General features: G+C 33.2%; 1 protein-coding gene across 1 annotated transcript in view; it reads right to left on the bottom strand.

Annotated features, from left to right (window-relative positions):
* Positions 1 to 24,480, bottom strand: part of LOC139488721 (TATA-binding protein-associated factor 172-like) — a 95,964-nt gene that overhangs the window by 68,297 nt on the left and 3,187 nt on the right. Inside the window, exons 4-14 of the mRNA XM_071274545.1 lie at positions 24,140 to 24,277; positions 22,574 to 22,743; positions 20,274 to 20,401; positions 19,473 to 19,626; positions 18,526 to 18,684; positions 17,734 to 17,829; positions 16,955 to 17,131; positions 15,707 to 15,847; positions 15,115 to 15,242; positions 14,156 to 14,279; positions 9,005 to 9,262 (exon numbers count right to left, since the gene is read on the bottom strand). Coding sequence (XP_071130646.1) covers positions 9,005 to 9,262; positions 14,156 to 14,279; positions 15,115 to 15,242; positions 15,707 to 15,847; positions 16,955 to 17,131; positions 17,734 to 17,829; positions 18,526 to 18,684; positions 19,473 to 19,626; positions 20,274 to 20,401; positions 22,574 to 22,743; positions 24,140 to 24,277 — 1,673 coding nt within the window. The remainder of the gene's footprint in view (positions 1 to 9,004; positions 9,263 to 14,155; positions 14,280 to 15,114; positions 15,243 to 15,706; positions 15,848 to 16,954; positions 17,132 to 17,733; positions 17,830 to 18,525; positions 18,685 to 19,472; positions 19,627 to 20,273; positions 20,402 to 22,573; positions 22,744 to 24,139; positions 24,278 to 24,480) is intronic.

A 24,480-nucleotide genomic window follows, 5' to 3' on the forward strand; every position in this document is an offset into this window, starting at 1 on the left:
TCTAGAAACAATATTTAACTCATTAAAACTGCAAGTATTCTGCATGTATGATTTATTTCTCATGCCATAGTTTATTAATTTAGAAATATTTACATAGCCATGCAGTAGTGAACAGACAATTTGTGTAGTAATCAATCCTCATGAGAAAATAAAATGACCAACGATTGCATGATAGTTATTAAGTAATGTACGAGATAACTAATGACCGCAAAATCTGAAGTTTATCCCAACAAATTCCCATCTGCTAATTCCTCAATGTCTTGTTTCATGATTTACATGAACGATCAGATTCAGTATAATTATTTCCGGAGTTACTAACATGACTAACATGTTTAACCCCGCCACATTATTTATGTGTGTGCCTGTCCCAAGTCAGGAGCCTGTAATTCAGTGGTTGTCGTTTGTTTATGTGTTACATATTTGTTTTCATTAATTTTTTGACATAAATAAGGCCGTTACTTTTCTCGTTTGAATTGTTTTACATTGTCTTATCGGGGCCTTTTATAGCTGACTATGCGGTATGGGCTTTGTTCATTGTTGAAGGCCGTACGGTGACCTATAGTTGTTAATGTTTGTGTCATTTTGGTATTTTGTGGATAGTTGTGTCATTGGTAATCATACCACAAAGTCATCTTCTTTTTTATATTCTCACTAAACATGCTCAGTATACAATATATGTTATTTCAATTGAACACAACACTACTGCACAAAAACAAATACAAAATAAAACTGCGAAGAGCCTTAGGCCGCCATCATCGTCATTGTATTTAACTAAAATATTTAAGTTATAATATGAAATCTACTTCAACATAATATGCTACGAAATGAGGCCTGTATGGTTTATTGCTTAGGGCTACGTAACGTTTTCCCTTGACCCAAAATTATCCAGTTATGCAGGGTTCTGTTCGAAGAATGAAACCAAAGTACTGAAATACTGAAAATCGGATGACCGCAAGTTCTTGTGAATGGTCAAAGAAGCACTTGTCTCAGAAAAAAAACCCCATATCTATACCTGAAAATGAGGTGTTATGTGCAGATATAATTTTTTTCTTGGACAAGTGCGTGCGTAGATAAATTAATGACAGGGAATTCATCCTCACCGTAATGACTATTATATTGAAGTACGTGATACAAATCCGTATAATTACTTAGGTATATTATTGTTATATAGTATATTAATACTTGTATATTACAGTTACGTGTATTTTCATTGTATATCATTCTATTCTTCTATATTAATAATAGTGCAGTGCTAGTGCATGGTTGAGTTATCGTTGCTTAAGATTGCAAACGTTCTTGAGATATTCTACCGCATGCGTGTGCATATTTATTTTGAATGATTTTTCACTAAATGTTTATACGTATAACAAAACATTTTAATATTATTAATTTATCTTTTTAAAAAAAGTATGTGATGAGTATTCATTGAAGAAATGGATTTTTAACAAGCGATAAGGAATATAAGTTTGCACTTGATGATGTCTTCATCATGTTTATAGATCGGTTCAAAAAACCAAAACGAATATTACGTAATGGAAATCTAGGCGATAGCAATACACCGGAATGCCCTCATCCGCTGTAAAAATTGATAATTTACAACACCTGGCATTCTTGACCTTGAAATACATTTTAAAGAAACTAATTATTATATCTATACACACAGAAATACAAAAGTAGCTGTCAATCACAGCATGTATTCCGAGGATTTATTATAGGTGAAGCAATACGGCAAATAAAATATATATGTGGCGGCCACATAATCAATGATTATGATATAGGGAATTACTGAAGCAGGACCGGAGCGGGCCCCCTCTTAGGCAGTCAATGGGCCCCGGCTTGTGAAAAATTCTGGATCTGCCACTGATCAATGGTATAGTGTTTCATGTATACAAACCTTTGGATATGGTAATTAGGTGCAAATGTCAAAATAATCGGATTTATAGCATCTATGACTAGCATCAGTGGAAATACTACATTAGAATAATAGAGATTAATTAGTTTGACAAATAGCTAATGCATTTACAAGTCGACTGTGGTTTAACCGCATTATTTTTAATAAATACTGGCATTTGATTTGTTTCAGATACTTCTGATATTATCAAGCAAGTGATAATATGAACCCATAATTGATATTTGAATTTATCAACTATTATATATCATGTAGCAAGAAATTTTAACCTATTCCAGCGGCCCATTCCTGTCACTCATTGCATAGTAAGTGCCCCCTCTCCACCCCCGAGTAAACTTAAAGCATATCTTACGATATCATTTTATTAATGATTTTATATTAGACATTGACCATTCATTTTTTGTGGAGGTGGAGGCGGCAAGAACTTTTTAAATAATTATTGTGGGTTCCCATTGAAAATAACAGGATTTAAAAACAAAATTGTTCATATTGAGATAAAAATCGAATGTCGAAAAAAATGATAGTCCGAGAATCAAAAATTCCTTAACACGCATGATAGTAACTACTTTCACAACGAGAGGATTTCCCTCAATAATCGTGGTTAATCCTTTAATAACAGATAGAAATATTAATATACCTATTCCAATCAAAATGTACAAATGCATTAATTATTTTGTTTATATAAAAGCTTTAAGAAGTAGGCACTTCACATCGGTGTTAATATTTACGCACCCAGCGGCAAGTTGTCATAAATCACGCACTATGAAGCTGGGGTTATAAAACGATTTTTTTTTGGCACAGACATTTTATGGAGATAATATGGTATTCAAAATTAAAACTATGATTAATCTAATTGATCGATGTGTGCAGCCGATATGTTTTATTACTAGATGCTTCGTTCACTCTGCATTGTCATAAAAGGAAAATTAACATAGTTTACTCAGACCTAATGGGCCTCAAAAGAATTTTCTACTTTTTGCGTGATACTTTTTTTATTGCATAATTGATAGGCATGGGAGATACTTTTATTAAGTACAAATTGCGTTAAAAAAAGCAACAGCAACCTTTATTTTTTTTTTACTAAAACATACTACAATTTTCTTTAATACGGTTTCGTTCTTAAAATCAACATTCAAAGGCTCGAGAGAGAAAAAAGGCTACAGTACTAGTGTACACGTTTATGACTGAGAAAATAAAATAGTTTGTCTTGTCTTGTCGTTTTATGGGAAAATCAATTGTTTGCCCCCCCCCCCCACCCCCCCGAAAATGAAACGGTTGCTGCCTAAGACATGTACTTAAAAAAATGGCGATGGTCAGTTTATTTTGCTGTTGAGCATAGTTTACAAAGTCATTGCATGTCAGGAGCCTGTAATTCAGTGGTTGTCTTTTTTTATGGGTTACATATTTGTGTTTATGAATTATGACATGTGAGAAGCAAAATGTATGTTTAACACGCATATTCATTAGAATATTTTTTGTATGGAGCGCGAGAGGGTCAAAAAGCGGAATTGAGTATTGTGTTATTCAAAATCAATTTCTCGACCATGCTTTCATGGCATCACTTAAGTATTGGCAGGCACACCAGCAGCTGCCCTTAGTCAATGCACTACTGTTGTGGCCACAAAAAACTTGTCCCGTGTTGACGTAAAGCGAATGTAGCGCTCCTCCCTTGACGATGGTTGTTTTTGGTCTACGACATATTGACCTATCCAGTGCTGTTTGTTGATAACTGTTTTTTAGTCTATAAACTGTTGACTTCTGCACATTAAATCGATCCACTACGTCAGTAACACTCATGCAAGCATCAACCATTCCAAGAGCCATCTGACGGTCATTTTCGGAGAGGCCTGGTTGACGCCCCATGCAATTTTTTCAAACGTTTATGTGTTTTTCTTACCAATGGTGTGTTTCTGAACGTTAGTGCAAAAACAAATTAAATGTCGTCTTAAAAGTACAGGTACAGAAGGTAAAACATCAATTACACGCGCAAAGCTAAAATGGCGCAAAATCAATCACCTGGAAAAAAATACGACTGCTTAAAAATACAGGTAATACTAAGGATTATATCAATGATGTTTATTAAAAAAAAATCCAGAAACAACCAAAAAAAATTTAAAAAAAAAGTGTTGCTAAACTTTTTTGGCTCAGTATAGGTTAATTTAATTATTTAGGAATTGTTTAATCATGTCATTGTTTTAATGTCATTTACAATGATTATTTTATTTGACGACACATTTGTTCTGCTATTTTACACACGATTATCTCTGCCTTTGCCTTTACTTGTATTGATTTATTTGAAATAGAAAAGCATGTATTTCATAATCATAAATGATAAATTTATAGAAACCACCAGTGCAGAGTGCTGGAATGTGACAAGAGATCAATGCCACCAAAAATTACAATTATAGATCACCACACAGCCTTCAACAATGAGTAAAATCAATGTCCATAATCAGCTATAAATATTACAAAACAACAATGCAAATATAGAACAATTCAAACTAGAAAATTTCAAATAGCCCTCAGTAGAAATGATCCGAAATAGTGCGATACACAGATTATCAGTTTTGTGCATACATAATTATATTGACTGAAAAGATTCACATTATGACTGACTAAATTATGCTATTACTAGATAGTAAATATCTATTAAACCGATTATCTTTACTTTTCCACTTTAAGGATGAACTACATATTAAGTTCATGGTTAATCATGAAGAGACATAAAAAAAGAAATATCATTTTTTTTTTGTTATCTGTTAGAAGTCAAGCCTACTAAAATGGTACAGCCTCGGTGGTTTAGTATTCTTATAGAATATTTTGCATTATAATTGAATATAAAATCTATGAAAAATTTATATGTGTTTACATGCATACGTATGTGTTTAAGTCGACTTCTGCGGGTGTCTGGGACATTCTTAATACAATGTATCTTGATATACAAAAAGCAACATGGATTTCAACCAATATTTTGTCTTTTCATAATTAATATCGAAGTTTAATTCGGTTATGTTACAAATATAGCATATACCATACCACATCAAGAAGGGGGAAAACATTACAACTACGATGACAAAACAACTAAAAGCAACACGGTAGGGAGGAATAACACATATTGGTGTGTATGTTCATTGGACATACTGTACTTGCTAAGGCAGTATTATATACTTGCAATTATTTTAGTCAGCTACAGCTATTTAGTGGACAACAAACTCCTGTTTTGACACATCAAGTAATGAATGAGAAAGATAAATAAAATAACATGTTTAAGGTTTGAATTATAATTTTTGCAGGGTGGAACGTTGCCTCCAGTATTGTATATTCAAGCGGACAACTGCTGGCGGGAAAACAAAAATAAATATGTTTTATCTTTTTGCGAGTTACTGGTGCACATGAAAGTATTTCAAGAGGTAGACATTTGATATCTTATAGCCCACAGTAATCATACTACTGTTAGATAATAAAATTCCTATCTAAAAAAATTCAGGGAATACAATCATGACAATGGACACACGTATTTTTATGCCCCACCTACGATAGTAGAGGGGCATTATGTTTTCTGGTCCGTTCGTCCGTTCGTCTGTTCGTCCGTCCGTTCGTCCGTCCGTCCGTCCGTTCGTCCGTCTGTCCCGCTTCAGGTTAAAGTTTTTGGTCAAGGTAGTTTTTGATGAAGTTGAAGTCCAATCAACTTCAAACTTAGTACACATGTTCCCTATGATATAATCTTTCTAATTTTAATGCCAAATTAGAGTTTTTATCCCAATGTCACGGTCCACTGAACATAGAAAATGAAAGTGCGAGTGGGGCATTCGTGTACTGAGGACACATTCTTGTTCCTACTGAATTGATCGGTGATTCCTCCTACCATTTTTATAAGGGTCGTATCATTATGTATTAACATGAATAACTGTATCCAAATGAACATTATGAATAAGATATAATAAAGCGAGAAAATATACCGACGGAGAATCATAATGAAAAGTCGATTAAAATAAATCATCTCAATATTCAACAGTAAATCAACTAAGACAAACCATTACATAAAAATATAAAGTAACTCCAATACCACCGGAAAACTCGGTTAACAGCTCCTCGAGAGACACCCGTCGTATTTTTAGACTAACTGAATTCATGATATGGAACACCGTCCCTGAAATAATGTATCAAGTGTAATATATAAATACTCCACATGCATCCACTATCATGACTGTCGCAATATTGCTTCAGAGAAATGTCAAAACAATTAGCAAAAGAATGCACATACAAGAATCGTAATGCGGACAGTTTTAAAATATAAATCAATATAAAATTTGATAGAATTTTTTATGAAAATATCTTTTTTTGCAGGTTCACCTTTCTTTTCTGTATGTTGGACACACACATGAGGATATTGACGCCGGTTTTCAGCAAAATAGTAGATTCCCTCCGTCGAAATGACGCAGAAAAAATCCCTGAGCTTTTGGATCTCTTACCAAATCCAAGCAACTTAATTTGGCAATACGATATTAGGAACTGGCTTCAACCATTTATTGCTGATGTACGGAAACATATCAAGCCATTACATTATAGATTTACAATGGATGAAGTATCTAATAAGATTAAACTGTGTTACAAATCCAATCATGCGGGGCCTTGGAAGATTTCAACAAGTGAAATGTTCATGTTTAACGATAAAGGTGAAGTAGAATTGCCAAAGGGTGTACCAAAAGTATCCACGCCAGTTTTTGACAAAATATTTATCGAAAAAATTGAAAGTGGAATTAATGACTGGAAATGTCTCTTCACGGATCAAATGTCAAACGCGTTGTCTTTGCTTGCCAATATCACTGAGAAAACTAAATATTTATCTTCTTTTAAAATTAAATATTTTTCTTTTGAGCAAAACATCTGGACGTTTTATTAGCAAACTCAACTCGAAATCGGTAATTGACTACTTTATAATATTTATTTGTTTTTCTTTAATCATCAACTAACAACATTTAAGGTCGAAATCAATCGTTGTTTTTTATGTATTTTCAGGAAATACGAAGAACATGACAACTAGACGCACCATATATAGCTCATATGTATATGGCTATATATGTCAAAAGAAACAGATATTTTATTCTATAATACAGGAACTAATAGAACTCATTTTCTTTTTTGATTTGATTTGTTATATACATGAGGTATCATATTTGTTGTGGCTATTTTACCTAGCAGTTGAACAACATATGGTTTCAACAGCAACAGTACAATTATGTTTTATTCAAAATAATGTGCATGCTTTAATATGTAATTTTCAAGAGTTTAAATTTTCTACTTGTGCTGTACTGACATTAAACAGTTTGTAATTATGTTTTCTCTTGAAAAAACATTGATTTCTATCTCGTTTACTTTCCTTTAATTTTATGGATACACGAATACGTGGTAGCGTGATCACCCCGAGTGCGAGAGGTCGTAGTTTGGAACCCAGCTGGATGAAAACGGAGACTTTAGAATTTGTATTTGTTGCTATTCCGCTTAGCACGCAGCATGAAGGAGTTTGATTAAAGGATTGATTGGCTCGAAGTGATAATGCTATGTCCGTTTCGGTGGACTGTTATCTTATGAACAACGTGACGGCTGTCACATGTGAAGCAGTATTTTCTTCCCTTTCGGAGTTGCCGAGATCACCCCAAGCTTTTGGTGGGATGCGTGTTGCTTGTAGGTTTTAATTTCTTTGACGTTTCTTCCTCACTATTGTTTGTCTTTTCTTTTGTAGCCATGGCGTTAGTTTACTTTCGATTTATGAGTTTGAATGTCCCTCTGGTATCTTTTACTCCTCCTTTATGAATTAGCTTGTTGAAAATCCGACTCTGCGTGTGGTTCAAGTGAAAAGTAAAGTTATTTTTCATGTTACATTAACTTGTTCTTGTCCTGAATATGCATATTTATTTCCCACTGGACAGTGCGAATCACCAAGATTCATCTTTTATTTCGTATTTGAATGTTTCAAAGTCATTTAAAGTGTTGCACATGTACATTAGTTAGTGTTAATTATGACCTTCAAATCTAAGGCCCGCTATCTAACTTTGCAAAAAGAATTTAAAGCAGTATTTTCATTAGCTTGACTTGTTTGCAATATAAAAAAAAATCAGTCGAAAAGTGCATTGAGAATCACACTGCTTTTCCAAGCTTCACCTGATAAATGTTCGTCATTATTATATTCAAGATTTACATTTTTAGACGGAAAGTAAATCTTTGCAAAATGCTGTAGAAATGGATAAATACACATAATGGGGACATTTCCCCATTCCATGTATATTTTTTATTTCTTCGACATAGGAAATGACCAATTACACAGCTTAAAGATTATTTTCATGTGGGGAAATTTCCCCAATATTGTTAAGTGTTCACGTATGTGTTGTCTTCCTGTATGGATGTTTTCCCACTACTTGTAATTTAATGGGGAAATTTCCCCATTTCGTATTCTTTTATCACCATATTGAAAGTCATATTTAATTTGGGGATATTTCCCCACTTTATTCATGATGTTAATTACAGTTACTTACACATACTTCTCAAACTTATAATTATATTTGAAGAAAAGTGGGGATATTTCCCCAGTCTGAAGGTCTTTTTTCTGGGGATATTTCCCCAGTCTAAAGGTCATTTTATTCCGGGGATATTTCCCCATTTTCATTTATTTTTAAATCCATTATGATAATAGATGAGGACAAATTTCAATGAGTTTCATCATTCTTTGTTGCTGCATGAATATAAAGTTAACATCAGGTGTAATTCTGGATAAATTTTCACTAATTTTTAGCAACTGAATCGCCTCGCTTCTTCAAATAAAGATGTTTTTTACATTAAACGTTGACAATCTTTTTGTTTACCGAATTTGAAACCACACTAAAAAGAGAATAAAATAGATTTTGTCTTTTTCAAATAGAACGCGTTATATACAGTTTGTTTTTATAACCAATACCTAGATCAGTGATACAGAGCCCCAAACATCAGCAATTTCATACAAACAATTTCCAATTTTACAGGTATATTTTTTGAAACAGTCTTTGAACTTTATTACATGTCAGCTTCCTTCTGCAGACATCATATCAAAACATTTCTTACCCTAACACGATGTTTAGCAGACAGCATGTAAACTGGATCAAAAGGGATGTTAGAAGGCTGCATACACTGAGACAACCAGACTCCTAACCAGGGTGTGGCCTGTGATAACAAATGTTCCAGGGGGACCTTCAGAAGTAGCTTGGACCATACTTTTATTACAACAGATAAAACGTCTGAATTCTCTTCCAGGAGGCTTCTCTGATAAATGTGCCGAAGGGCATCACTTAAAATAAATGGTAGCCATGCTGATATTGGATGCTGAAAAAAAGGAGGATAAAATAAGTCGAAATTGTGGAACACTTTAAAAGACCTGAATGTTAAATTTCAAAATGTCACAATCAAAGTTGACCTGTATTCTATGGGTCATGCCATTTTGTTAAATTCTTAAAGAGGTGGAGGTTATATTGTCTAACAATTTGATTAACTTTTGGTTTACAGCATGATAAATTACAGCAAGACCAAATTTTCTAAAATTTTAACACAATATGAAGGACAATAGAATAGACAAAATTTTTTCTTTGGATGTTTATTTTACATTTACCATTCAAGAGTTATGTCCCTTGGTAATCTGAAAAATTGAGATTTTTGATGTTTCTGAAAAATAATAAAAAAAGAACAACTTTTTTTTTCCATGTATATCAAATAATTTGTATTTGTAAGATGCAAGTCATGTATGATCTTCGGGGGCATTGGCAGTTATAGTTCAACAGTTATATGCATTTTAATTAAACTATTTATTGTCATATAAGGGCTATTCCAGTAAAAATTATCCAGGGGGGGGGGGGGGGGGGGGGGGGGTGGAACGCCACTTATTTTTTGACCCCCCACCTATGGAAAAGATTAAAAAAATACACCCCCACCTAGAACATGTATTTTCTTCCAAGACCCCCTACCTAGAGAAAAAAAAAAGTTAGCTAGTTTTTTAAAGTATACAAAAATGTTGCATCCTGTCAAATAAATGTAAAATTTGTTGGTTTATCTATTTCAGTGCAGAATATTGGAGTCTTTTCATTTGAGATTGCATTAAAAGACATTTTGAAGCAACAGTACATGAATTATAGTTTAGTAGGACTAAAGAATTCCTGCACCCCTGTATTTCAAATGAACCATTCATGGAAAGAGAGATATAAAAAATGGACCACTCCTGTCAAGAAGCATAAAAAAATATGTCAAATGCCAGATGACTGAATACTCTGAAAATGTTTCACCAATTTATGTTTTGCAAAAGCTTTATGGCCTTTACAGTGTTCATATTTAAGTATATTCTTTCAAATCAAGATCATCATGCAGACCACAGTCGATATTAATGAATGACAACAGAATTTTATTTCAAAAGTGGGTCTCAATTCGGGGGGTCCCTTTCCCTAAATCCTATCATAATTTTTACATTTTCTGCAGTTTCTGACTTCCTGTATCATGCCAGACTTCACTTCAGGATTTTATGTGTATTTGTCTGACAATCATGAATCATTCTGACTCAAAAAGTCTGATCCCATGTCAACTGTTGACCCACTTGAGACCCACTTACAGGTGTATGACAAAGTTGTTATCTAACATATCTAATGTCTGATAAAAATCTTACCATGTGTACCTACGTGGCCGTACGGTGACCTATAATTGTTAATGTTTGTGTCATTTTGGTCTTTTGTGGATAGTTGTCTCCAGTGGCGGATCCAGAAATTTTCATAAGTAGGGGCCCACTGACTGACCTAAGAGGGGGCCTGCTCCAGTCACGCTTCAGTGATTCCCTATATAAGCAAACAATTTTTTTTCCAAAAAGGGTGGGCCCCTGCCCCCCCCCCCCCCCTCTAAATCCGCCTCTGGTCTCAATGGCAATCATACCACATCTTCTTTTTTATACTAGCTATGTTGCTATTAAAATATAAAATGAAACATGTAACAATGCTATGGAGCAGCAGACGACAGATGCAACATGACGGCAATAGCTCACAGTGACCTAAAACGGGGGGTGCGATTTTAATTATGGCCCATTTTATTTTTAAAACTGTCAATAACATTTTCAGGTAAGACATATTCTTCAGGTGGGGAAACTGGTTGGCATCAACCATTTGATGTTTCAGAGTTTGGGCCTGGGAGTTTAGTTTGAGCCATAAAATATTTTTGGTAGGCACAATGTAATTCTTTTTTATTTTTTGTATTTCTTTATACATTTTTTTTTCAATAGGCAAATGTTGAGAAAGATGATATACTCTCCTGTGTAACAAGGCCATATTTTTCAGCAAAAATTAGGCCATTTTTTTCCTTCAATACCACCCACGCAACATGCGCAATAAAAATCTAATTGTCTGTGCCAAATATAAATATTTTTTTATGGACCGCATAGTTTGGATGTCACCCACACATATTTTTTTGTGGGGAGACGGTACTTGAAGTTGTTATAAACTGTATGCAATAAAATATTATTTGGGACAAAAATTGCAAAGAATTGGCCAGTCCACCTTATTAAGGACATATTCTTTGCAAGGAAAGAGATTTAAGTACAGCAAATTCTGCCATTTCAATTTCAATGAATATACAATAACTTCTTCCAACCCCAACAATATTTAAGTTAACCTTTATTTACAATGTTTAAACTGGTACTGTTGCCTTGTTCATGTTCATGTTGGTTTTTTTTACATTAAATTTGGGTCTTCGTCGATACCATACTTATTCCAGACGTTCCGTATCAGAGAACATTTCAGGCAATTCCTCTGCACTTCTTGTATCATTATATCTTCATCACGGTGACAAGAATAACAGTATAGAGTACCATTAATTCATAGAACAAAACAACAAATCGCTGAAGAAGTCATGTTTACAAAATGTCAAAATGAGCCAAAGACCAAAAAATGACAAGGATAGTTAAGCGTCTTTTATGGAGACAAAAACTATATTCCTAAAAAGTCTTTGGGGTTCTTCAATCGAAATAATAGCAAGCTAAACTAAATGAGATTATTATAAGGGCTAAATCTCGTCTGTACTAGCCAAATTTAACAAATTTAAAGTTGTTTATAAAAAAAATATATATCATGAATGATGGTTAATTACGTTTTTCGGGTTATCAGTTAGACCGCATGGTTTTATTATTACAATAGGAAAACACCCGAGACGTGAAATCGCATGGTTCTATTGTCATAGGAAAACATCCGAGACGTCCCAAAAATATATAGGTGCTCCTATTATTGGGGGAACATTACACAGTTGTGTACACACACATGGCGGCATGGAACACGATCGGAAATTCATTTGACGATATCTAAACGTTTCGAAACGAAGTGAAAAGTATCGTGCGCCACGTGGGCGCTTACATTTGTCACTGTATGCGCCATTTCTTGTCAATATGCGCTATAGGCGCAGGGGGCACGTTCTTCACGATCACTGGTTTGACAAGAGCACAAACGGACGCTTAAAATTAGTGGTCTGCCAACTTTATTTGCAGTCGGACGACCTTTTCAGGAGAATCTTCCTTCATAACAGGCGGAACAATATGTTTAACCTATCATTCAGAAACCTCCCACCAACAGAAATGAATTTAAATCGGGACCACCACCCTCCAGAATACAATTATGTTGACAACCCCCCACCTATGGAAAAAAATATCGTCGGCGTTCCGCCCCTCCTAGGTAAATTTTACTGGAATAGCCCTAAACTCAAATTATAATTATACTCCTTAATAATTTAACAAGAGTGCACACACAGAAATGTCTCGCCTTCTTTACTAATCATTGATATTATGTTGATAGTCCTAAATCTAAAGCTTTATTACGACTGTCACATAGACTTAACATGAACCATGAAAATGAGGTCAAGGTCAGTTGAACCATATGCCAGGCAGACATGTACAGCTAACAATGCTTCCATACAACAAATAAAGTTGACCTATTGCTTACAGTTTAAGAAAATAGACCAAAACACAAAAACTTAACACTGAGCAATGAACCTTGAAAACCAGGTCAAGGTCAAATAAAACCTGCACGACTGACATATAGATCATAAAATATTTCCATACACAAAATAAAGTTGACCTATGACATATAGTATTAGATAAAAAGACCAAAACTCAAAAACTTAACTTTGACCACTGAACCATGAAAATGAGGTCAAGGTCAGATGACATCTGCCCGCTAGACATGTACACCTTACAATCATTCCATACAACAAATATAGTAAACCTATTGCATAAAGTATGAGAAAAACAGACCAAAACACAAAAACTTAACTATAACCACTGAACCATGAAAATGAGGTCAAGGTCAGATGACACCTGCCTGCTAGAAATGTACACCTTACAATCATTCCATACAACAAATATAGTAGACCTATTGCATAAAGTATAAGAAAAACAGACCAAAACACAAAAACTTAACTATAACCACTGAACCATGAAAATGAGGTCAAGGTCAGATGACACCTGCCAGTTGGACATGTACACCTTACAGTCCTTCCATACACCGAATATATATACTAGACCTATTGCTTATAGTATCTGAGATATGGACTTGACCACCAAAACTTAACCTTGTTCACTGATCCATGAAATGAGGTTGAGGTCAAGTGAAAACTGTCTGACGGGCATGAGGACCTTGCAAAGTACGCACATACTAAATATAGTTATCCTATTACTTACAGTAAGAGAGAATTTAACATTGCAAAAAATCTGAACTTTTTTTTCAAGTGGTCACTGAACCATGAAAATGAGGTCAAGGACAATGGACATGTGACTGACGGAAACTTCGTAACATGAGGCATCTATATACAAAATATGAAGCATCCAGGTCTTCCACCTTCTAAAATATATAGCTTTTAAGAAGTGAGCTAACACCGCCGCCGCCGCCGCCAGATCACTATCCCTATGTCGAGCTTTCTGCAACAAAAGTTGCAGGCTCGACAAAAATTGAATTGATTTCTGATTCTGAATCATTAATAAAGTACTGCTTCAAATGTGTGGTAATAAAAATGTGTCAAATAATGAAAAAGTTAGCTTCTAGTAAACAAGAAACTACATTTTTAGTGTGTTGAGCAATGAACACTCTATAAACATTTTCTATTTTACTGTCATTTCAATAGCACTTTACCATTGCACTAAGATCATGAAGATAGAAACATTTTGATTTAATTTTGCAATCAGATTGTTTTGTTAAATAAACTTACCTGTGGGGTTTCAACAGTTAATAATGTATAAAATGTTTCTAAAGCTGACTTTCTGACTGAAGCTATGTTGTGTCTTAGAAATGGCCATAATCTAGGTATCAATTCTGTAAGTGGGGTTGTTAGCCTGTAAATCAGTAAAATTCAAACATTTTAAAAAATCATTCTGATTCAAAACTTTATATGTCTTTTTCAAATCTAATACATTACACATGATATTATGGTTTCATTAAGATTTTAAACTAGCATTTTGAAACTTTAAATAACTTGGCATGTTCTTTTAAAAGAACTGGCCATATTTTTCAAAATGTGCAAAACTTTCAAATATGTATCTACACAATGCCAGAAAATTACTTAAAATTCTGGGTTTTTATTTTCTTTTATTGAAATTATATTGTTCTTTTTAATATGTTGATTCATCATTACTCTTGGGATTTCATAGATTTTGTATGTGAATCACAAATTGATCGACTTGTAATTGTACTGATACAACTCTGTCCTGGCTTAGAGCACCCCCTAACTTGTTTATCCTTGCCAAATTCTGTATTTGCCGGTGTCAGGAGCGTGTAATTCAGTTGTTGTTGTTTGATGCTGTAACAATTCTGATTTTCATTTATTATTTAGTACATCAACTTTTATACGGCTTTGGTATTTACATTTGAATTGTTTTACATTTGTCAATTCGAGACCTTTAACAGCTGACTATGCAGATGGGCTTTGTTCATTGTTGAAGGCTGTATGGTTATCTAAAATTGTTAATTTTTGTGTCATTTTGGTCTCATGTGGAGAGTTATCTCATTGGCAATCATACCACATCTCCTTTCTTTTTTTATTGTATGCAGTGTTTTCTAAAAAAATGAAACCAAATATTAACAAAAAAAATTTTTTTCATTTAACCATAAAAATAAATAAATCCCCAATATTTACAAGTTCCTTGAATATGAAAATAACGAAATCATTACCAGTTCAGTATAGATGATTGAGGATGTGACAACATTGTTGATAACAAAGTCATGATACTATTGGTTGATGATGTGAGGTCATCCAGGTCAAGTAATGTCTCCCACAAACATGATACTATTAATGGCACCTGCAATTTAAAAAGAAAATTCTTATATAACGTGCTTCTTTCGCTAATGCTCAGGATAAAATTTTAATATCACAGCCCATGCCACGTGTAAATTATCAACAAATCTATGGCTTCCATGAATTATTTCTAAAACAATACACCTGATGATGCAGGGCCGATTAATTTCTTCGGATATGATATTTAACAATGGTGGTACAACGACATACCAAATATCTTAAGACTAATATCCGTGTTACCTGGTCTACTTGAATTGTGAAGAGTTGTCTTATTGGCAATCACACAACATCTTTTTTATATGTTTAATATTCTATAACTTGGCAAATACCTCACCTGGTATATGGTGTCATTCATGCATTTCTTTCCTTTGCATGTGAGAATTCATAACCAAAGGTCAATCTACAGAGATGCTTTATTTGAGTGTATGAACTCTTTTATATTTTATTTCAAATAACACAATCAGTTACCTGTAATGGCATAAGAGTAATGAGACTGTTTGCCACTGGTACTAAAGCAGCAGCTGCCACAGCTCTGACATCATCACTTATATCCTGGATGCCACAGAACAAGGAAGGCAAAATGGCTGGCAATAATATCTCAGTCATATCCTAAATATAAAACGTCTATACAAATAGCTGATATACACAATCAACATGAAACTATGAAGATTTTTTCAACATTCACTTAGATCTATATTGTATGACTGTCACGAGAAGAGGAGCTACAGGGTTTCATAAGCCCCAAAGTTCATCTACATGTTTTAAGGATTCTTTAAGTGACATTCATGCTATTAAATTTTAAAGGATTGTTGTTTTTGTTGAAATGGTGTTTTCTTTTTAAGTCATCTGATGGTTTTTGTTGCCATGGTACCTTTTACTCATTTTTACAATGAAAGCTATATCTATTATAAATATTGTATACATATATAATTACATATTTCTTGTCTTAACAAGAATGTGTCCCCAGTACACAGATGCCCCACTCGCACTATCATTTTCTATGTTCAGTGGACCGTGAAATTGGGGTCAGAACTCTAACTCCAAAAACTTTAACCTGAAGCATGACAGACGAACGAACGGACGAACTGACGAACAGACACACAGACCAGAAAACATAATGCCCCTCTACTATCGTAGGTGGGGCATAAAAATACAATTCTTCACAAGAAAACTATTCAAGTTTTTTATGATGAGCTGTCAAACATTATGTCTACGTGTATACTGTAAAAGCTATTTATGTCATCCTATCAACTTGTTAATTTTGACTGTTGGCAGTCATACCATATCTCCTGATTTTTATGCTGTTAACCAATTCTTTTTGTAAAGGATACTGAAGAATTACTATTTTTTATAGTTTTTCTATTTTTTGTAGATTACTTTGGTTTCAGTGAGCCACACATTTAGGTTTCAATAAAGTACAAATTTTCAATACATTTTGCAGAATTTGTGAAGCCCATAAAATAAAGCATCCATGAAAATACATTTTTCCTCAATCCATGAAAATTGTTTTATCGATTATACAATTCAATTCAGCTAAAGGACTATGGGTAATCTCTTTGTTCTTACACAAAATGAAAATAACGTTGTGTCATTGGACTGGTTAAATCTTAATTGTTTAGAACGTTTCAAACTAATCACAACATTTTGGTGTACTCTTTTGAAAATATTACCCAGAATGCATTAGATTCTGAAACAGCAAATTCACAGTAGTATTACCTGTCTTACTGCCAAAAGGTATTTAAATCCAAGAAGGCCACCATGTCTGACTTCCCACTGACTCTGACTTAACAGCTGTAGTAATACCATCACAACACCTTCTACCTCTGGAGCATTTAAAAATTTAATTAGAACACCTAAACATTGAGCACAGGATTCCCGTACTGGAGCTACTACCTAAAAATAGACATTTACAAAAATTACAATTCACATGTCATGTTAGCAACTTGTTTGCAAGAAGTTCTCTTCATATTGCTTTAATGTTTATTCTTATTTAGGAGGTAGAAGGCATCCTAAAAATTTGAAAGGTATTGGTGTTTTTTCAAGGACGACCGACCCCTTTTGTGCACTTTTCCCTCTAAAAAAATTTTGACAACTTTTTAACTTTTAAATTCTCTTTGAATGTGGTCTTTGTAGGCTACCTGAATGATTTGTTAAATATTGTTTGTTATTTTTTAAGGAGTTAGATGTTTGTTGGTCTGTTGTACTGTCCATATCCTTATCAAAAATACAGGAACACTAGATAATTGTGAATTCATTATTATTCTTAGGATACCAATTCTTATTATTTTCATGGATGGATGAGAATCATGAGTTCCAACTTAAAAAAAATACCATAGTTTCTATAGGTTTGTTTGCTGAACTGTTCAAATTGAAAATTTCAAGAATAAAAAAAAAAAATCAAATTTTTCTCAATCCACAAAAAATTCAAGTATTCTTCAATATCAAATGAAATGAATAAACAGTATTATCATAAGGACGAAAATACTAGATTATACCTCATCTGACACAAAATCTCCAAATCTATCCAAAGCCATGACACATAACAGTCTGAGTGATACATCTGAAAGCCAGAACTGGTTTATTCCTGTAAGCTGAAATATAAAATATACACATAAAGATATTTCAAGCAGATAATGCAGTGATTTTATTAAACATTTCTAATGCTGGTGTTAAAACAATTTGAAAACAAGAATGTGTCCTCAGTACACGAATGCCCCACTCGCACTATCATTTTCTGTGTTCAGTGGACCGTGAAATTGAGGTAAACCCTCTAATTTGGCATTAAAATTAAAAAGATCATATCATAGGGAACATGTATACTAAGTTTGAAGTCGATTGGACTTCAACTTCATCAAAAACTACCTTGACCAAAAACTTTAACCTGAAGCGGGACAGACGGACGGACGAACGAATGAACAGTCGGACGAAACGGATGAACGGACGCACAGACCAGAAAACATAATGCCCCTCTACTATCGTAGGTGGGGCATAACAATTGAATGCTTGTGATTATGGTGATGATTTATTCCCATAATTTTGTTCATATAAACTTACAATTTACATACTGTTTAAGTAACAAAGGGTCTAGTCTTTTTAATAATTAATTATTGAAATCTCACAAATTTTTGTAGCATTATATGTATTAGCATTTAAAATTGCAATATCTTAAGCCCTTTTTTGTGCATTTTACAATCAATGAACACAAAAATTTACAAATTTACTGTATCAGCTCTTATTTGTGTTAACACACAAGTTCTATTATAAAGACACAAAAAAGAATATCTTACTTGATCCTGAGGTGTATCAATAGACATTCCTGCTGTGTTGCCATGGTATTTTATTACCTCCCTTAGACCAGTAGCAGCACCATGTCTGGTTTCCCATGAACTATGGAAGAGGTCATTCATTAACATCTCACTGAAGGATTCAAATGGCCATTCTTCTACCTACAAGTATATATAATATGTAATTGCACACAAATTAAACAAAACTTGCACATTTTTATGCCAGTATTAATCATTTATTCTTCAGCAAGACATTTTCTAGATACAAAAAAAATACAAATTTTGTATGAATATCTGAAGGGGTTGCTCCATTTACAATTTGTTTACTTTCTATTCCAGTAGAAATTTTCATATTTTCAAAGGACCCAAAACATTTTATTCTAGAGCAACCCTATCAATATACAGTTATTTTTTAAGTCATAAATCCACAATATATGTATATGCTCTATATTGTTTAATTTGTTTTTAAAGTATTGATGAAATCAATCATACTCCTGATATTGATAATTTTATTGTTTAAGAATTGAATTTAACAACAAGTGCTTTAAAAAAAGATTGTCTTGCAAACTGAATAGATTTGACCTTTTGCCTGAAAAACAGATGTATAGTTTTGAATGTAACACGAGGGTAGTAATGCCATTTTACGTCAGGCGTCAAACAGTCATTTTCGTCTACCGTTAGAGTGGAATTGGTTAAAATGTTACCGCGTTTCATCAAAATATCTTTATTGTGATTCGTCAGAGGTCTCAAATAATTATCGTTACCGTCATTTTTGTAAAAAATATTAATGTCGATGTTTTTATCGTCTAAAAGAAAGTGTACATTTTATCATCATACACCAAAATTTACCGTTAACATCATTTGGCAAGAATTTTTACCGTTATTCGTCATGAAGGTACCTCAATTACGACCCTCTAACATATTTTGGTTTCTAGTCAATATAATCATACCTCTTCCATATTTAGAGTATTATCTGCATTGTTTTCTATGATTAGTTTTTCTTCCTTAATCTCCACATTTAATTTCCCATTACTGTTAGTGTCACCTTCAGCCAATGACCTTGACTTCTTCAGTGGAGGTTCTGCATCAAATGAGAGCTGCTCACTACAAGCAACAATCAGGATTTTTACAAAGTAAATATTTGAAAGATACAATGAATTTGAAAGGTTTCTTAAAAAGTACAATATGAATGCCTTTTGTAATAGTAGACAACAGTTACACATTAGTGTGTACAAAGAATTTTAAATTTTCAATAAAGAAAAAGATGACAAAACAATTTTATTCTTCAAAACTTCAGTAATCATGGTAACAGACAACTTAGTTGAAATGGCAGACAACAACAATCAAATGTCAGGCTTGTTAAAAACCAAAAATTTATCAATTTCCACCTATTTAATTAATTTTACACACTAAATATGGTAATAATAAAATGGTACCATAGTTTTATGGAGACAGATTGAAAACCGATTATTACTCAACTTTGAAAGGTTTAAAATTGTGGTATTTCTGTTATCCATTATTGTCTTTAGCAAGGGATGCTCTATATATAATACAAATTCTGTATGAATATTGGCAGACGTTTCACCACTCACATATTTGTTTACATTCTATTCGTTGACAAGAAGAAATTTACTAAATTTTCATTTTTTCAAAATTTACTTTTAAATAATATATAAATTTCAGACTTACATGTTCACATCACATCTACAAATACTCACAACCTAACTCTCTAAATATTATCTATTGCTAACCTTTGGACATCCCTTGACCTCTGTTTAGCTAACAGTTTAGTTCTACGTTTGGCTCGGTTCCTTTCTCTGGCACTCATTCCACTGGTCACATCCATTAATTGTTGTTTTATTATCTCTGATACACATGTCTGTCAAAATATTTATATTTAATCATTAAAAGGTTGGTACCGTCATTATTCAACATCAAACATTGTCATATTAAAGTAAATTGACCTTAATTCAATATGGTACTCAATAATATGTGTAAAGACCAGGGGCAGATCCAGCCATTTATAAAAAAAGGGGGGATGGGGGTCCTCACCCAGGATAAAGTTTCAACTATATGTCCCCATTCAAATGCATTGATTTTCCAAAAAAAAAAAAGTGGGGGTCCAACCCATGAACCTGCTTCTGAAAGACTTATCATCAGGGGCTGATCCATGGTAAGATAAATGGTATAAAAAAGCAGAGTATATCATAAACAGTATAAGGAACAAAAATTGGTGACGATTTATGGACACAAATGATTTGTTTTCCTATCAAAAGGTTCTGTCTTCTACATCTTATCCACAATCTGCAAATGACTCAAGTAAAGGTGCTGGTTTGGTGTTCAGTGAAGGCCAAAAATAAAATTAAGTTTGTAAGATGTTGCCTCCATTCTCACCTCAGATTTATTTCACAAATAGTTTCAATTTTTTGTTTCAATTTTTTTTGTGCTCTTACTTCATTTACTTGTCTAAATCATGTAAGTAACGATGTCCCCCCCCCCCCCCTCCAAGCCCCAAGCAGAATCCAAAGTTATCATGCAGTAACCATAAAATTGTTTTCAGACACACATGACAATGCAATTTATTACTATATGCAGATATGTCTATATGTTTCCAAAATTTGTTAGGGAAGCATAAAAATAATTATTTTAGTTGTGTAGCCTGTGAATCAGTGCTCAAGTACATGTACTAGTAATACAAATAAAAGTGCATTTACTACTCAAATTTATTCAAATACATGCATATTAATTACATGTACTAATTTTTTATCTTGAATAATTTGTTCATATAATTCAAATATATTAAATACATGTATGTACTAACATTTTATGTAGCATAATTTGTTCATATTATTCAAATATATATACTGAGTGCCAATAAAAACGCAACACTTTTGTTTTTCAAAAAAATCTTATAATTTTTATTTTATTTATATTAGAACTTTGTAAATGTTGTATAGTTGGTTGAAAATGACTTTTATGACAATTGTCGACAATTTTACGGTTGAGTGATTTTTGGAACAAATGCGAAGTAAGGGTTATTTTGAACAGACATAAACCGAGTTCACTGCTTTTCAACATACCCACCATTTTCACGATTTTGTCATTTAAAGCTTGGCTAATGTCATGAATTTTCCCGCCCTTATTGTTAACAAACTGCAATCAACTTTTGAGTAAATGCCAGGACTTTCTGACAACCAGCGACATGCAGTTTTGGGCATGATCCAATGAAGCCTTTCACAGTATACAATTACGAGAAGACTGAAGTTGTAGCCTCTACAATAACCCAAATCATCCACAAATTCAACCAAAATGAATGATTTAATGATAAGCCACATCCCAGAATACAAAAAGCAAGAAACGCTCAGCAAGACCGATACATTTGGTCTTAAACATATCCGATATCGACTCTGATGGCTGTTCAAAGGCCGTCTGGGGTAAACATCGAATTCTGTAGACCAAAAAACATTCATTATGTACCAAAAAACATCAGTGGTGGTTACATAGACATTTGGCACGCGCCTTGGCCAAAAGTCTTGCTTTTCGCCGGATTTTGGTCCAATCGTGCAAATTTTGCATCAGATTTAACATGGTTTAGACGATTAAAACCACCACCAATATCATAAAGTCAGCTTGAGTTTGCTTTGCCGGACAAGTGGAATAAAATTCCTCAGGATCACATTAAACGTCCGGGATGATCAACTCCACGGCGCTGTGGAGATTGCACTGCACCACAGGGCTGTAACATTTTGTGTTAGGACTGTGAGTTGATGATTCAACATTGGATGTTTCGTTTACCTATTGCGCACGAAAGATGACAAGGAAACATTTTTTGTTCGATATCGATCTATTGTTAAAATTGTTAATTTTCAAGAACAATTTATTTTGAAAGATTATCATTTCTAGTATAAATTTTATTTTTGAAAAACCAAGTGTTGCGTTTTCATTGGCACTCAGTATATTAAATACATGCACTGAATTTTTGTTATGTTGCAGAATTTGTTTAATAAATCAATACCTAAATGACTATTCTCTACTTTAAGACAATTTATACCTTTTCTTGTTTAATAGTATTGTCATAAGATGTGGTTAATCCAGATTTAAGATCCTCGTCCGAGAATAAATCTCCGTCAAGCCCTAATTTCAAGCTTCCCGCCATATCTAAACCTAGTTTCTTGTTTAACATCTGTCGTTGTCTACTTAATTTCTCTTTATCATCAAGTCCTAAAGTAAAAAAAATAGAAAACAATAATTTAATGGAAAACGTACAATGTATTTAAACATGTGTTAAATATTTTTTACATGTTGTTATTATATAATTGATATATCAATATACATTAATTAGTCATTGCAACTGTTGCAAAAGATGCATAAATCATTAAATACTGTAAATTCAAAAATTATTGTGTGTATTTATCATTGCAATTTTGTCATTTTATACAAAAATGTGATTTTAATTTAAGCAATATTGAGAATAATCTTGTTTACCTTATATAAAAAATTTCAATATTTGAGTTTAAATTATTGCGATTTTAACCCTGTTGCATTTTCAGAAGTAATAAAACATTGCAATAATTTCTGAATTTACAGTATTCATTCTGCATGTTCAGGTTGTTTCAATGAGATATGAACATTTTGAAATGTTTAAGCTTGTGATTTCAATCATTTCATTATTGTTTGCAAAGATTCCCAAATTAATTAACTTTCAAGAAAAGATACGGACACTGGTTAAATTTAGCACATTATTTTTTAACAAACTCAGAACTTTAAATTATGAGATTCTCAGACTAACCAAAATTGAGTGTGGAAATTCAAGTAGGATAGTCTTAACTCTTACATTCTAATCATTTATGCAAATTGAAGTCATCAATTTGTCATGTAAGCATGGTTAGTCTTATGTTTATGAAAAAATCTACCAAAAGTTGATATACATGTATATACTGAACTTACTGTTATACCACTGTCCCAGGTTAGGGGGAGGGTTGAAATCCCGCTAACATGTTTAACCCCGCCACATTATTTATGTATGTGCCTGTCCCAAGTCAGGAGCCTATAATTCAGTGGTTGTCGTTTGTTTATGTGTTACATATTTGTTTTTCGTTCATTTTTTTTATATAAATCAGGCCGTTAGTTTTCTCGTTTGAATGGTTTTTCATTGTCTTATCGAAGCCTTTTATAGCTGACTATGCGGTATGGGCTTTGCTCAATGTTGAAGGCCGTACGGTGACCTATAGTTGTTAATGTCTGTGTCATTTTGGTCTCTTGTGGACAGTTGTCTCATTGGCAATCATACCACATCTTCTTTTTTATATTAGCATTAATATTACCTGAGGTATAAATAATATACATGTTGTCTAGTTTTTGCAGGCCACATGTACTTAGCTTGTTTAAAAAATTTGGTAAAGAATGTTTGCAATTTGTATATAATAATTTAGCAAGTTATCTCCCATATTTGGAGGGGAAGAATAATTCTTTTATGTGTCACAGCTTCAGACATTTTTTCTACAACAGGCCTTTTCTCTATTTCCCCTTTTTTTATCTCCCAATATCCTGTTTGTCCCTCTTCCCCTTCAGAACACTATCAACCTGTCAAATTAGGAAGACTGACTCTAAATCATACCAGAAAATTCCTCTCCAAGTTCGAACTGTTTTTCTTCAGTGCTAAGTAGTGATGTTCCATGAACAAGAACTTTCCTGAGATCAAACTGAGAAAACAGCAACTTCCCTGTAACTTCTGAAGTGGCAGGTTCTGAGGACTCTGAAATGATTATGAATAATAAGAATAAGAATAAGAATATTCATTATTCCAATCAAGGATGAATATGAAAAAAATAGTTTTTACAAAATGAAATAAGCAGTATAATCAACACGATATAATTTTTTTTTAGAGATTCTTAAGGTACAAAACTTTTCTTTGAGTCAGATAAACATGATAAATACAAATCAACATTTAACCACATA

Source organism: Mytilus edulis, chromosome 9, assembly GCF_963676685.1.
Source record: "Mytilus edulis chromosome 9, xbMytEdul2.2, whole genome shotgun sequence".
Classification (NCBI taxonomy): Eukaryota; Metazoa; Mollusca; class Bivalvia; order Mytilida; family Mytilidae; genus Mytilus; species Mytilus edulis.